Source organism: Myxine glutinosa, chromosome 10 (assembly GCF_964187855.1).
Source record: "Myxine glutinosa chromosome 10, kmMyxGlut1.1, whole genome shotgun sequence".
Lineage (NCBI taxonomy): Eukaryota > Metazoa > Chordata > Myxini > Myxiniformes > Myxinidae > Myxine > Myxine glutinosa.
Genome location: NC_136270.1, coordinates 33,682,256 through 33,699,177, shown reverse-complemented (window position 1 = coordinate 33,699,177; position 16,922 = coordinate 33,682,256). Strand labels below are relative to the sequence as shown.

Genomic DNA, 16,922 nt, shown 5'->3' with positions numbered 1-16,922 from the left:
AAACAAATCGTATAAAGTTAAAGAATTAAACACTGAGCACTGTATAAATTACCATAAAATCTGAACATTTCATAGTTCATCGATCAATTGTCAGAATAAACAGCCGATGATGAACTTTTGCATCAATGCAAATGAAAGAGGCAAAAACCTAAGCAAAACAAGATTATCAATTAAAGGAGGGAAATGTTTGTCAGTCGACTAAGTCGAATATATAGCTCAAATCAAAAGTCGAATATATAGCTCAAATATATGCACAATTGCTTTATTAGTTTACACAGTACTTGACATACAGCATACAATCAGACTCCGGTGTAATTCAAGCTGATCCTCATTTACAGAAACACAAAGTCCCAGCACATCCTTTGTAGCGTGAGTCGCTCAGACTGGTCCTCAGCAAATCCCGTATTATACACGGCAAATTAATTAAGCGTATTTTTTATCCGACAGTAAAAAAAATGTCAGGTCTTTTTGTACCACATGACACTCAGAAAATACCCGCTAATACACACGTCGTCAATGTCACTCCTGCAACCCTGAAGCTAACAACCGAGTCGTCAGGGTGACCACGAGGAATTAACTTATCGATTCTTGCGGGGGACGCGGCCCTTGCTCATTCAAATCACATCACATCGGCATCAGGTGTAATACGACAATTATTGTCGAAGTACAATATTTAAAAAAAAAAGTTTTCGGTCCATCGTCGCTGATGCGAATGCGGCGGACAGTTCCACCTCTCGATTGTTTGAAAGTTCCCACTGACCCACGATTCAAGTACTCATCAAAATTAGTACATCCACTGCATAGATCACTCACGGCTTAATTTGGTTGCAAAGATAAAAGGCACATCCATTTGCGCGCGAAGATAAGGTGAGCTCGAATCAGAGGCTCAGTTCACGCATGGCTTGATGTCCTGGTAAGGTGCGTGCGGCTGGTAATATGAACTCATGGCGCCAGGTGAGTGCAGAGCTGCCGCTCCGATGGAGTTGAAATTAAAAACGAAGTCCTTTTGGTCACAGAGTCCCGGCGAGTGCCCAGAGTAGCGTGAGTGCAGGCCACCTGTGGGGAACAGCGCCATCATGAGTTCGGTATTGAGGTCGAGTATGGGTGTTGCGGTTGTGTGTGAAGTGTACAGAGCAGGAGATGTGCACAGGGGTGGCAGTTATGCGATGGTCGGGTGTACGTGGGTGGTCAGTGCACGTGTGTACATGAGTGGGGTAGAGGCGACGGGATGAGGGCTATTTAGAAGGCCCAAAAATGGTGTGCGAGTTGAAGTGTGGGTGATGGCTTTCAAGCAGCAAACACATCATTCAATAATTGTCTACATGACTTGTACTACATACTATTATGACTATGTGGGGTCACTTAAAAAATAATAATAATAAAGGCCACAAGCGTTATATAATATTCAGTTATGCAATTACATTTCCCCTTCCTCGATACAATATTACATTTTATACTCAACCTCGTTTAACAAAGTAAATAAATGTCTGACTAAGTTTGTCAAAAGGACACATCAAGTCTCATCTAACATGTTTTCCCAACTTTCCTGCCCGTCCATCACTCTTCCACACTCCCTCCCCCCTTCTCTGCTCCTCCCCAACCAAACTTTCAAGAGGGAAATGCGACATGGCATAAAATGTTCAGAAGTCACCATGAGGACAAACAAAGTTTGCTGATTCATACCAGAAGCAAGTCATGGCCATCTGTTAATTCCATATGCAAATATTATGTACAATTTTGACCTCCGACCATCACTATATGCTCTCCATGTACCCCTTCCCTTCCCCTCCTCTTACTCGTATCTTCTCACAAATTTATTTCCTTTCTTTTCCTCTTTAAATCATCATGTTCCATAATCCTGGCGTTGGCTTATAGGTTAAAGTGGCTGGTTTAAAAAACTCGGGTCTCGAGTTCAAGCCCCTTCCGTTGAATTAACACCAGGCTGCTAGAATCAGCCTGTCGTCCTTCCGAGGTCGGCAAAATGACCGAGTACTCGGTACCACCGAGCTGGCAAGGGGGCACTGCATCAACGGCACAGCCGCTTCCCCAGAAAATGATGCAGCCAAACGCTACATGCGCATAAAGAAATCACGTTCCATTCCCGATGCAGAGCGTCGGTTCTGCCGAAGCAGTTACTAGGCTCCAATCCTGGTCGGGTCACAATTCCGACTCAGGAAGTCAGAGTGGGAATTTGGAATTTCTTCATGGTGCTGGCGATCGCTTGCCTTCTCTTTGTGAAGGACACAAGGGGGTCCACCAACTAATGCCGGCGGACGGGACGTCCAGTTTAACATCCATCGAGGGACGGCACACACATTGATGTCTGGATGACATCCAGATGGGATGACAGTCTATAGCTGGGTCGGGATTCGAACCCAGGGTAGACAGCTTAGTTATTCTCATTTCATCATTTGCATTTTTCTCAATTTGGTTCTCCCAACCTCCTGGAAATATCTCCCACCCACCCCCAACCTCTTCTACGTGGTGCTCATTGACTAACGGAAGTTAGATTCCAAACCAAATACTGCGTCATTCATACAGGAATCAAAATGAACACGAGGATTTTAGGTTGTCCATACCAAAGGTAAACGGGAAAACCCAACAGACTTAAATCGCAGTCGCGGATTGACATAGTAGAGATAATAAAGAATTCATATCATATCAATTTTAAAACTAAATAGATTCTTCAATGCTCATTTCAGTTTTAAAAAACAATTTAAATCATCACAATTTAAATTGTCTGTCTACACCAATTCCTTCATCCCAGAAAACGAAAGCTCCAGGCGACCACGACAACGTTTCCACCTTTTGGTAACAAACGCCATCAGGTCACTGCAGACGTTAATGCATTCTTTTTAATCTCCCAGAGGCAAAGTTTTACGTGTGCCTCAACACCTGTGTCTGCCCAATTCCTTGAAGATGATTCAAGCCAATCAGTATTATAGGCTCATGTTGTCAGGATTTCTATTTCCTCTACAACATCGAGACTCGTAGAAGAGCAAGGTGACGGAGCGTAGGAACTGGCGAGGCAGCGCGGATACCTACACCTACGATCTTCATCCTAGTAATTTGCTTCTGTCCCGTTCCCGCCTCCCATATATACACCGGTTTATGCCTGTTCAGTATTAGCAATACCTTAACCATCTACATGCATTTTAGATGCTCCGCAACCAGTGGCACAATGAAGTAGCGGCGTTCTTCGGGGCTCGAGCCCTCCCAGCCATAGACGAGATTACAATTTTGTTAGCCCGTCCACCTGTGTGTGTATGTGTGTCTGTGTGTGACCCCAGGGCATAACGTTTTTCCAAATTCAAACTTTTGTCATCAAATTTTCAACAAAACTTTATAATGAGAATATGGAGAACACCGATTAATATAATCAGACTCTCACCCCGACCCCTTGATTTTGGACTGTAGCATTTTCTGTACCTCTGTTACTTGGCAGGTACCTCTTAAGGAATATTCTGGATGCGCTCCTGTCCACAAGGTACTATCTCTGGATATAGAAAGAAACAGCTAACACGCGTTGGATAGACATACCTGCCTCACGGCGGAAACGTTGTCGTTCATTAGACGTTTACAGCTATTTTTGTTCGAGTGTAAAACGTTGCAACATTGCCAGACTCTCACCCTATATAAACCGTACTCTCAAAAAAGATCTAAGTGGTGTACAACTATGCAGAAATTCTGCATGACGTGTACCAATTACTTAGAATATTGCTACTACCTTGCGCGTGCGCGAAGCCAACAGCGTGGTTAAGCATTGGTTCACTTTGTCTGTCTATTTGTGGACAGACGTCAGTTTATGATGGAGAAGCTACGTAACTTCCGTTGAATGATATATATTTGGAACACTAATCGGAATATGAATGGGAACACGAAGCTGCAGCTTTGCAGTAGATTGGCTCTGAATTTGGCAAATTGTACGGTCTTGTCCGGAGCGAGGTTTTTTTTTTTTTTACGTTCTTTTTTAAGGAGTAAGGTTGTTGTTTTTAAAGAGTAAGGTTTTCTTTTTAAGGAGTAAGGTTTTCTTTTAAGGAGTAAGGTTTTATTTTAAGGAGTAAGGTTTTTTTCTTAAGGAGTAAGGTTTTTTTTTTAAGGAGTAACGTTTTTTTTAAGGAGTAAGGTTTTTTTTTAAGGAGTAAGGTTTTTTTTTAAGGAGTAAGGTTTATTTTTAAGGAGTAAGGTTTTTTTTAGGAGTAAGGTTTTTTTTAAGGAGTAATGTTTATTTTTAAGGAGTAAGGTTTTTTTTTAAGAAGTAAGGTTTTTTTTTTTTAAGGAGTAAGGTTTATTTTTAAGGAGTAAGGTTTTTTTTAAGGAGTAAGGTTTTTTATTTGAGGAGTAAGGTTTTTTATTTAAGGAGGAAGTTTTTTTTTTTAAGGAGTAAGGTTTAGTTTTAAGGAGTAAGGTTTATTTTTAAGGAGTAAGTTTTTTTTTTTAAGGAGTAAGGTTTATTTTTAAGGAGTAAGGTTTATTTTTAAGGAGTAAGGTTTTTTTTAAGGAGTAAGGTTTTTTTTAAGGAGTAAGGTTTTTTTATTTAAGGAGTAAGGTTTTTTTTTAAGGAGTAAGGTTTATTTTTAAGGAGTAAGGTTTTTTTTAAGGAGTAAGGTTTATTTTTAAGGAGTAAGGTTTATTTTTAAGGAGTAAGGTTGTTTTTTTAAGGAGTAAGGTTTATTTTTTAAGGAGTAAGGTTTATTTTTAAGGAGTAAGGTTGTTTTTTAAGGAGTAAGGTTTATTTTTTAAGGAGTAAGGTTTATTTTTAAGGAGTAAGGTTTTTTTTTAAGGAGTAAGGTTTCTTTTTAAGGAGTAAGGTTTATTTTTTAAGGAGTAAGGTTTTTTTTTAAGGAGTAAGGTTTCTTTTTAAGGAGTAAGGTTTTTTTTTTAAGGAGTAAGGTTTATTTTTAAGGAGTAAGGTTTTTTTTAAGGAGTAAGGTTTATTTTTAAGGAGTAAGGTTTTTTTTTAAGGAGTAAGGTTTTTTTTTAAGGAGTAAGGTTTATTTTTAAGGAGTAAGGTTTTTTTTAAGGAGTAAGGTTTATTTTTAAGGAGTAAGGTTTATTTTTAAGGAGTAAGGTTTATTTTTAAGGAGTAAGGTTGTTTTTTTAAGGGGTAAGGTTTATTTTTAAGGAGTAAGGTTTATTTTTAAGGTGTAAGGTTTATTTTTAAGGAGTAAGGTTTTTTTTTAAGGAGTAAGGTTTATTTTTTAAGGAGTAAGGTTTTTTTTTAAGGAGTAAGGTTTCTTTTTAAGGAGTAAGGTTTTTTTTTTAAGGAGTAAGGTTTTTTTTTAAGGAGTAAGGTTTTTAAAAAAGTTTTTTTACTCTGTCTGCCAGTCAAACAAAATTGAAAAGCATTCCAAACAGGAAACACACTGTTTTAGCGACGCCATAAAGGACACAAACAACGGGTGTGGGAAACTAATAGAACGTGCTGAATAAGATGTTGTGAAAGACGGTGCATCAACGGCGGCAAACTTCTGAAAGCAATTTTATTTGTATTTTTTTCTACAGCTTTTACAATCTTTATTTTACTTCGATGGAGTTATACGCTTGTACACTGGAGAACACAAATCATCTTCTTGGTGCTTTCAAAAACCTTCCGTTTAGCAAGACCTGGACAAAATTTTACACCACATCGACCAATCAAATTTGCTGCTTGCTCTCTCAGTGTAAAGTGTCCCATTAACTCTCTAGTTTATATTGTTTGTGAAGAGTTTAATTTCTTAATCCATCGATTGTTGGATGTATCGAACGAAACGTTTTCACGTTAAAAGTGCCGCCCAGTCCTAGTGCAATAACGTTGATCCCTGTTGATTTACTACATGCAGTACTACGCACTCACAATGTCGGTGTAAAATGTTATCATTCATAACGTTTAAAATTTGTTGACATGAATATCCAAGAGGTTAAATGAGGTAACGACGACATTTACACAAGAACGTTGTGAGAAGTGGTGTCATGGCGTGTGTGCTCATGGCATGTCATGCGTACATACCAAACATGGGTACATTGGATAGTGTATAACCTCAGTTATTGTATCAGTGACTGGTTTCAAATAACTTGGTTTCACACTTTCACAATATGTGGTCTGCAGGTCTCACCTGTGTGCTGCGAACTTTCCCGCACGGAGCCCTGGTGGGGTCCGTACGGGTGCTCCGGAGACGGTGCAGCGGACGGAACGGAGTTAAAAAGAAAAGGATTTCCTTGGTGGTTCCAAGCGGAGCCTTGTACCGTCGCTCCGCCGTAACCCTGCTGTTGCTCCATGAGGTTGACCCCAGAGAGCATGGCGGAGGAAGCCGACGTGTGGTGGAAATCGGGACCTCCGAGGTAAGGTGAAGATGAGGACGCTCCTGGGTGCAGACCACTCGCCATCGCAGCGTCTGAGGCGCCCATCATACCGTCCATGCATAGACCATTTCCGGAGTACGACAGTGGAGGGACAGCGCCCTGGAAGTCAAACATGGAATGGTTGAAGGCCAGGCCATTCATGACTCCGTACATGGGCTTCAATGCCTGGCACTTCCTGCGAAATCCCCGCGGACGCCGTCGGAACGAGCCCTCCTCGAACATGAACTCACTGGCAGGGTCAATGGTCCAATAATGACCCTTGCCGGGCCTACCCAGCCCCTTGGGTAGCTTTATGAAGCACTCATTTAGAGAGAGATTGTGACGCACAGAGTTCTTCCAGCCCTGGTAGGCCCCTCGGAAAAAGGCAAACCTGCTTTGCAGGAACTGGTAGATCTCACTGAGGGTCACACGCTTGGTGGGGGAGCTCTGGATGGCCATGACGATGAGGGCGATGTACGAGTATGGAGGCTTTTCCGGTCGCCGGGCCCCAGCCGAGCTCCTTTTAGCTTTGCCGACTGCACTTGCGCTTTCGGAGGTCGTCCCGGGCTCAGCCACGATGGTCTTTTCCATGGGTAGCAGGGCCGAGGTCGGCGAGAGGCAGTGCGGGGTCGGGCGCTGCAGCTCGCTGGACATCCTTGTGCCGATATTGTCCTGGGGGAGTTGACAGCAGGGACATGTGGCAGACCACAGAAGGCCACAGAGGTTAGACCACTGCACAACCACTGTCTACGCTGTGATGCATTAAATAACTGCACGAAGATCATTCTCTCCGTACATTTGCGCATGCACAGACCAACATGTGAAGAATACCACTCATTTTTGCATCTTCAGATATGTTGTGGTGCTTAATCTGTTAGTTGACATTAATTTACCCCAAACACGTTTGAGATTAGATGAGAGAGACCACTCATTTTTGCATCTTCAGATATGTTGTGGTGCTTAATCTGTTGGTTGACATTAATTTACCCCAAACACGTTTGAGATTAGATGAGAGACCACTGGTTTTTGCATCTTCAGATATGTTGTGGTGCTTAATCAGTTGGTTGACATTAATTTACCCCAAACACGTTTGAGATTAGATGAGAGAGACCACTGGTTTTTGCGTCTTCAGATGCATAGGGCTGCCGAAGCAGTTTCCGAGGCTATTGGGCACAAATCCTGGATGGGTCACCACTCCGACGCAGGATACTCCAATCGCTCATTCATCCCAATAAGCTGGTACTCATTTGGCCGACGACGGAAGAATGACAGGCTGGGTCAACCCCACCTGATGTCAATTCATTGGCATGACAGGGGCTTGAATTCAGGACCCTGAGATCCCTTATAAGCGTAAAGCCAACATCAGGCTTTAGACCAACATGTAGGCCTACGTACACTTAATTACATGTGTATGTACTAGGTAATACCTGTCCTAAACGGTCACCCGTTTTGTCCTTTATGTCCCGTTTCACCCGTTTTGCCCGTTTTCACCCGTTTTGTCACGGTCACCCGTTTTGTCCATTGGTGATGCTTTTGAAGCCAGCACCTTGGCTTGCCTTTTTATAATTAAAAAGGTAAAAAATCAAACATTTAAACAGCCTTGGACGTGTACCTTGACCCCACGGCCAAGGCACACCGTCTATCAAGGCTGTCCCATTAGCATACACATGCACTTCAACCCCAAGTCTGAAGCACATTATCATTCGAAACACATGCATCCTGACCCCGAAGGGCCAGAGTGCATGGTCATACAATTGGACCCCTCCTCCATAGGAGTGACCAGTGGATTCTACACCCTTAAGGTGGAGTCGCATTGGCAGTCTTTACATAAGAAGTATTAAAACTGCAGGTCACCACCTTGCAACAGCGGTCACCTGCATGAGGACAAAAGTCGCTCGTACGGCGTCTATCATAAAGAAATACAAAACAGGGTTCGAATCCGTGAGAAACGTTTGTCCAACACGCACCAGCACCTGGAATCAGGAGTAAGTTCGATTTACCTGCAAGAGTGTAGGAGATGCGCACCAGGAAGCGATCCTTCTATCCGAACGTCATGGTCGCGGAACGGTACTCGAACCCCGAAGTCGTTACGGCTCTGTGAGCCCCCCGGGCTCCGGCTCGGCTTTCAACCTTCTCTCTCCCTCGATCAGTAACCGCGGAAAAACGAAGCCGAGCGACAAGTACGTCACGACGCGTCACAGGCACCCCTCCCCACCTTGAGCTCGCTCCCCCCCCCCCCCCTTCCCCCCGGACCCCTCGACACCACGCGCTATACGGACATCATCAGCTTTGCGTGTCTCTGACTCCTTGTAAACTTTTGTACGAACATCGCGGAAAACAACCGGCTGTGCTTTTATAAACAATCTGCTCGAGGGACCCCGACAATTATTACATTCGGCGTGTAATGTCCGCTACGCGTTGGGGGTCTCCGCGTTGGGGGTCTTTTCATGACCGTTACGATGAGCCACGGGTGCACAGAGTGCGACGGGCTCAGGTATAGATAGCGATGGTGTACACGACATGTCCGCCGTTGACGACAACCGGGCAACCTTACAAGTACAACGTGACGTCATGTCCAGACATTTGTTCAAACGTTTTTGCCACGCACGTCCGCACCTGATGGGTCTCCGAAGATTTCGTTATAGGCCTCCACTGTACCGTAGTTAAAACTTTCAGAATATTTTAGTATTCGTGTACAGTATACAGCACAGTACTGACTCCCACAATATAATATGACGACAGGCATGACAGTCATGGCGAGAAATCTCAATTGCCCTCATCTCGATACGGTATTTCAAAACTGAAGTCTTCATCTCGATATGGTATTTCAAAACTGAAGTCTTCATCTCTATATGGTATTTCAAAACTGAAGTCTTCATCTCGATATGGTATTTCAATACTGAAGTCTTCATCTCGATATGGTATTTCAAAACTGAAGTCTTCATCTCGATATGGTATTTCAAAACTGAAGTCTTCATCTCGATATGGTATTTCAAAACTGAAGTCTTCATCTCGATATGGTATTTCAAAACTGAAGTCTTCATCTCGATATGGTATTTCAAAACTGAAGTCTTCATCTCGATATGGTATTTCAAAACTGAAGTCTTCATCTCGATACGGTATTTCAAAACTGAAGTCTTCATCTCGATATGGTATTTCAAAACTGAAGTCTTCATCTCGATATGGCATTTCAATACTGAAGTCTTCATCTCGATACGGTATTTCAACACTGAAGTCTTCATCTCCATACGGTATTTCAATACTGAAGTCTTCATCTCGATACGGTATTTCAATCATTAAGTCTTCATCTCGATACGGTATTTCAATCATTAAGTCTTCATCTCGATATGGTATTTCAATCATTAAGTCTTCATCTCGATACGGTATTTCAATCATTAAGTCTTCATCTCGATACGGTATTTCAATCATTAAGTCTTCATCTCGATATGGTATTTCAACACTGAAGCCTTCATCTCGATATGGTATTTCAATACTGAAGCCTTCATCTCGATACGGTATTTCAACACTGAAGTCTTCATCTCGATACGGTATTTCAATCATTAAGTCTTCATCTCGATACGGTATTTCAATCATTAAGTCTTCATCTCGATACGGTATTTCAATCATTAAGTCTTCATCTCGATACGGTATTTCAATCATTAAGTCTTCATCTCGATATGGTATTTCAACACTGAAGCCTTCATCTCGATATGGTATTTCAATACTGAAGCCTTCATCTCGATACGGTATTTCAACACTGAAGCCTTCATCTCGATATGGTATTTCAATACTGAAGTCTTCATCTCGATATGGTATTTCAAAACTGAAGTCTTCATCTCGATACGGTATTTCAACACTGAAGTCTTCATCTCGATATGGTATTTCAATACTGAAGCCTTCATCTCGATACGGTATTTCAACACTGAAGCCTTCATCTCGATATGGTATTTCAATACTGAAGTCTTCATCTCGATATGGTATTTCAAAACTGAAGTCTTCATCTCGATACGGTATTTCAACACTGAAGTCTTCATCTCGATATGGTATTTCAAAACTGAAGTCTTCATCTCGATATGGTATTTCAATACTGAAGTCCTCATTTCGACATGGTATTTCAAAACTGAAGTCTTCATCTCGATATGGTATTTCAATACTGTAGTCCTCATTTCGACATGGTATTTCAAAACTGAAGTCTTCATCTCGATATGGTATTTCAATACTGAAGTCCTCATTTTGATATGGTATTTCAATACTGAAGTCTTCATCCCAATACGATATTTCAATACTGAAGTCTTCATCTCGATATGGTATTTCAATATTGAAGTCTTCATCCCAATACGATATTTCAAAACTGAAGTCTTCATCTCGATATGGTATTTCAATACTGAAGTCCTCATTTCGATATGGTATTTCAAAACTGAAGTCTTTATCTCGATATGGTATTTCAATACTGAAGTCCTCATTTCGATATGGTATTTCAATACTGAAATCTTCATCCCAAAACGATATTTCAATACTGAGGTCTTCATCTCGATACGGCATTTCAATATTGAAGTACTAATCTCGATATGGTATTTCAATAATGAAGTCTTCATCCCAATATGGTATATCAATACTGAAGTCTTCATCTCGATACGGTATTTCAAAACTGAAGCCTTCATCTCGATATGGTATTTCAATACTGAAGTCTTCATCTCGATATGGTATTTCAAAACTGAAGTCTTCATCTCGATACGGTATTTCAACACTGAAGCCTTCATCTCGATATGGTATTTCAACACTGAAGTCTTCATCTCGATATGGTATTTCAATACTGAAGTCTTCATCTCCATGCGATATTTCAAAACTGAAGTCTTCATCCCAATACGATATTTCAATACTGAGGTCTTCATCTCGATACGGTATTTCAATATTCAAGTACTAATCTCGATATGGTATTTCAATAATGAAGTCTTCATCCCAATATGGTATATCAATACTGAAGTCTTCATCTCGATACGGTATTTCAAAACTGAAGTCTTCATCTCGATACAGTATTTCAATACTGAAGTCTTCATCTCGATACGGTATTTCAATACTGAAGTCCTCATTTCGATATGGTATTTCAATACTGAAGTCTTCATCTCGATATGGTATTTCAATACTGAAATCTTCATCTCGATATGGTATTTCAATACTGAAGTCCTCATTTCGATACGGTATTTCAATACTGAAGTCCTCATTTCGATACGGTATTTCAATACTGAAGTCTTCATCTCGATATGGTATTTCAATACTGAAATCTGCATCTCGATATGGTATTTCAAGACTGAAGTCTTCATCTTGATACGGTATTTCAATACTTAAATACTAATCTCGATATGGTATTTCAATACTTTAGTCCTCATCTTGATATGGTATTTCAATACTTATGTACTCATCTCGATACGGTATTTCAATACTGAAGTCCTCATCTTGATACGTTATTTCAATACTTAAGTACTAATCTCGATATGGTATTTCAATACTTAAGTCCTCATCTTGATATGGTATTTCGATACTGAAGTACTAATCTCAATATGGTATTTCAATACTTAAGTACTAATCTCGATATGGTATTTCATACTGAAATGCTACTCTCGATATGGTATTTCAATACTTAAGTACTAATCTCGATATGGTATTTCAATACTTAAGTCCTCATCTCGATATGGTATTTCGATACTGAAGTACTAATCTCAATATGGTATTTCAATACTTAAGTACTAATCTCGATATGGTATTTCATACTGAAATGCTACTCTCGATATGGTATTTCAATACTTAAGTACTAATCTCGATATGGTATTTCAATACGTAAGTCCTCATCTTGATATGGTATTTCGATACTGAAGTCCTCATCTCGATATGGTATTTGAATACTGAAGTCCTCATGTTGATATGGTAAAACGAAACTGAATTCTTCATCCCGATATGATATTTTAATTATGAAGTCCTCATTTTGATACAATATTTCAATACTGAAGTCTTCATCCCGATACGATATTTCAAAACTGAAGTATTCATCCCGATACGATATCTCAATACTGAAGTCTTCATCTCAATATGATATATTTGATACTGAAGTCTTCATCCCGATACAATAATTCAATACTGAAGTCTTCATCTCAATATGGTATATTTATACTGAAGTCTTCATCCTGATACGATATTTCAATACTGAGGTCTTCATCTCCATACGATATTTCAATACTGAGGTATTTATCTCTATATGGTATTTCAATGCTGAAGTCCTCATCTCCATTCGATATTTCAATGCTGAGGTCTTCATCTTCATACGATATTTCAATACTGAGGTCTTCATCCCTATACGGTATTTCAATACTGAAGTCTTCATCTCAATATGGTGCATCGAAACGGAAGCCTTCATCCCGATATGGCATTTCAATACTGAAGTCTTCATCTCAATATGGTATATTGAAACTGAATTCTTCATCCCGATGCGATATTTTAATACTGAGGTCCTCATTTCGATACTGAAGTCTTCATCTCAACATGGTATATTGAAACTAAAGTCTTCATCCCAATACTATATTTCAATACTGAGGTCTTCATCTCCATACGATATTTCAATAGTGAGGTCTTCCTCTCTATATGGTATTTCAATGCTGAGGTCTGCAACTTCATACAATATTTCAATACTGAGGTCATCATCTTCATACGATATTTCAATACTGAGGCCTTCATCTCCATACGATATTTCAAAACTGAGGTCTTCAACTTCATACGATATTTCAATACTGAGGTCTTCATCTCCATATGGTATTTCAATGGTGAAGTCTTCACCTTCATACGATATGTCAATACTGAGGTCTTCATTTCCATACGATATTTCAATACTGAAGTCTTCATCTCCATACAATATTTCAATACTGAGGTCTTCATCTCCATACAATATTTTAATACTGAAATATCGTATGGATGACCTCCATACGATATTTCAATACTGAGGTCTTCAACTTCAAACGATATTTCAATACTGAGGTCTTCATCTCCATACGGTATTTCAATGGTGAAGTCTTCACCTCCATACCATATTTCAATACTGAGGTCTTCATCTTCATACGATATTTCAATACTGAGGTCTTCATCTCCATACGATATTTCAATACTGAGGTCTTCAACTTCATACGATATTTCAATACTGAGGTCTTCATCTCCATACGGTATTTCAATGGTGAAGTCTTCACCTCCATACCATATTTCAATACTGAGGTCTTTATCTCTATATGGTATTTCAATGCTGAGGTCTTCATCTCCATACGATATTTCAACACTGAAGTCTTCATCTCAATATGGTATATCGAAACTGAAGTCTTCTTCTCCATACAGCAGGCCTATACATCGTCGGAAATAGCTGAGTTTACACTTTCCCTTTAATACCCCCACCTACGTCCGATCCCCGATGATGTTCGTCCATTTCGCTCCGTTTTTCCATCGGCCCTCCCGTCGCGCCCGTTTCCAGCAGATAAAAACAAACCACATTCGAACACATCAAATCCAATGCCGGTTAACTCGCACACTCGAATGTCGTGTTACATCAATATTAAAACATCGCGCCATCCGGGTAATAAGGTCTTTGCGAATGAACGTTGTTTATACTCCCATTTGCATCATCCTTTATCGGTGCAAAATGGTGCGCGGGTTTGACCGTTTAAACGGTGCTCGTCATGACCTCGAGCCCCACCCTGCCGGGCACGTCGAGCGCCCGGGGGGCACCGTGTGCACAGCTGCTTGCCCGCGGGGATGTCCTATACTGTACTGTATAACGCATTCGTAAATCGACGTTAAACATTATTTCATGCCGTGTGAAGGACGTTTCGAGTGTGTGCATATACAGCAGGATTATATATATATATACACACACACATTTATACATGTACACACATACATGTGCACAAATACACATATACACATTTATACATGTACACATATATACATATACACAGATACACAAATATACATTTACACATATATACATATAGTACACATTTATACATGTACACATATATACATGTACACATATATACATTTATACATGTACACATATAGCCTACACATTTATACCTGTACACATATATACATGTACACACATACACATATATACATACACACATATATATACATTTATACATGTACACATATATACATATACACATATATACATATCCACATATATACATACATACATATATACATACATATATACATACACATATATACATATATACATATGTATCAGTCCTGGTAGTACCCTGAACAAATTAGAAATTCCTGCCATCTCAGTCCAACGGCAGGTCTGGTCAACCGGTTCGTGAATGCCTTGGGCTGACGGCTTTCCCGCTCAGCCGACCCCACAAGATGGTAATAATTGGCATCGTTAAAGTAAGCGTAGTCGTTTACGTAAACTATGACGACTTTAAGCGTCCTTAAAGAGTAGTGTTCAAATTATGATATGTATATATATGTATATGTGTGCATATTTGAAGTCGAGGCAACGTTTTCAAATGTAGACCGACATCATTTGGGACATTTTTACATGGACGGCTTCACGACTTTGCTTCCGTTTGGAAAACTTGTCGGAAACTAAAACAAATAAGTCTTGTTGTGTATTAACTGATGCACGCGCACGATATTTGTCTCATTTTGTACAACAATACGTTATTTTAAGGAAGTCTTCCCTGCCGTCCTAATTCCGACATTATAGGTAATGTATATACATATATACATTATAGGTATATACATATATACATTATAGGTTAACTGTTAACATTTACATTGTCGGCGGAGATTGTCATGTGTACGTATCGCATAGTCTCGTAATTTGGGACCAAATGAGACGTTGACGTCGGTAGATCGCAGCAATGTCAATGTAAACGACGCGCTCGATTCAATAAAACTGCCTGTGACGTCACGCCATGGTACACACGTTATGAAACCTTCGTACAGACTCACTGGTGTACTTGTTGGAGTGCCCACCGGGGAAGTCTGTATATGGTTGGAACCGCGGCAGAGTCATGTATGAAACAACGAATTTTTTTTTTTTTAAGTCTGGCTTTACTTTCCCCATAGAACTGTTGCTGCTGCTGCTGTCCTCAGTTGACACTCAGAATTTAAAAAGACCTCGCACGGACAAACAATGCTGGGAGGGCAATAGCAAACCACCTAGTGCAACCAAGAAACTGCTTTGGCAACACAAACGCTCTGTAAAGAGTATGGTACATCAAAATAAAAAGAACACACACGAGCATGGTGTAAACTGCATGTTATAACATTATCATACACACGAGCATGGTGTACACATGTTATAACACTATTATACACACCAGCATCGTGTAAATTGCATGTTATGACACTATTATACACACCAGCATGGCGTACACATGTTATAACACTATTATGCACACGAGCATGGTGTACACATGTTATAACACTATCATAAACACCAGCATGGTGTACACATGTTATAACACTATTATACACACGAGCATGGTGTACACATGATATAACACGATCATACACACCAGCATGGTGTACACATGTTATAACACTATTATACACACGAGCATGATGTACACATGTTATAACACTATTATACACACGAGAATGGTGAACACATGTTATAACAATATCATACACACGAGCATGGTGTACACATGTTATAACACTATTATACACACGAGCATGGTGTACACATGTTATAACACTATTATACACACGAGCATGGTGTACACATGATATAACACTATCATACACACCAGCATGGTGTACACATGTTATAACACTATTATACACACCAGCATGGTGTAAACTGCATGTTATGACACTATTATACACACCAGCATGGTGTACACATGTTATAACACTATTATGCACACGAGCATGGTGTACACATGTTATAACATTATCATACATACACACGAGCATAGTGTACACATGCTATAACACTATTATACACACGAGCATGATGTACACATGTTATGACACTATTATACACACCAGCATGGTGTACACATGTTATAACACTATTATACACACGAGCATGGTGTACACATGTTATAACACTATCATACACACCAGCATGGTGTACACATGCTATAACACTATTATACACACGAGCATGATGTACACATGTTATGACACTATTATACACACCAGCATGGTGTACACATGTTATAACACTATTATACACACGAGCATGGTGTGCACATGTTATAACACTATCATACACACCAACATGGTGTACACATGTCATAACACTATTATACACACGAGCATGATGTACACATGTTATAACACTATAAAACACACGAGCATGGTGTACACATGTTATAACACTATCATACACACGAGCATGGTGTACACATGTTATAACACTATTATACACACGAGCATGGTGTACACATGTTATAACATTATTATATACACGAGCATAGTGTACACATGTTATAAAACTATCATACAAACGAGCATAGTGTACACATGTTATAACACTATTATACACATGAGCATGGTGTACACATGTTATAACATGATCATATACACGAGCATAGTGTATACTG

General features: G+C 39.9%; 1 protein-coding gene across 1 annotated transcript; it reads right to left on the bottom strand.

Annotated features, from left to right (window-relative positions):
• Positions 1-235: 235 nt before the first annotated feature.
• LOC137434442 (forkhead box protein F1-like) lies at positions 236-8,644 on the bottom strand. Its single transcript, XM_068127434.2, has 3 exons — positions 8,322-8,644; positions 6,096-6,993; positions 236-1,056 (listed from the first exon to the last, which is right to left on the bottom strand). The coding sequence occupies exons 2-3, from the start codon at positions 6,973-6,975 to the stop codon at positions 887-889; spliced, it is 1,050 nt and encodes a 349-aa protein (XP_067983535.2). The 5' UTR covers positions 6,976-6,993; positions 8,322-8,644; the 3' UTR covers positions 236-886.
• Between the last annotated feature and the right edge of the window lie 8,278 nt (positions 8,645-16,922).

Bases quoted from the DNA above. Each gene is read 5' to 3' on its own strand.
- LOC137434442 (XM_068127434.2), bottom strand. From the start codon at position 6,975: ATGTCCAGCGAGCTGCAGCGCCCGACCCCGCACTGCCTCTCGCCGACC. The intron at 1,057-6,095 runs GTGAGACCTGCA...TGTTCCCCACAG, and splicing joins GGAAAGTTCGCAGCACACAG to GTGGCCTGCACTCACGCTAC.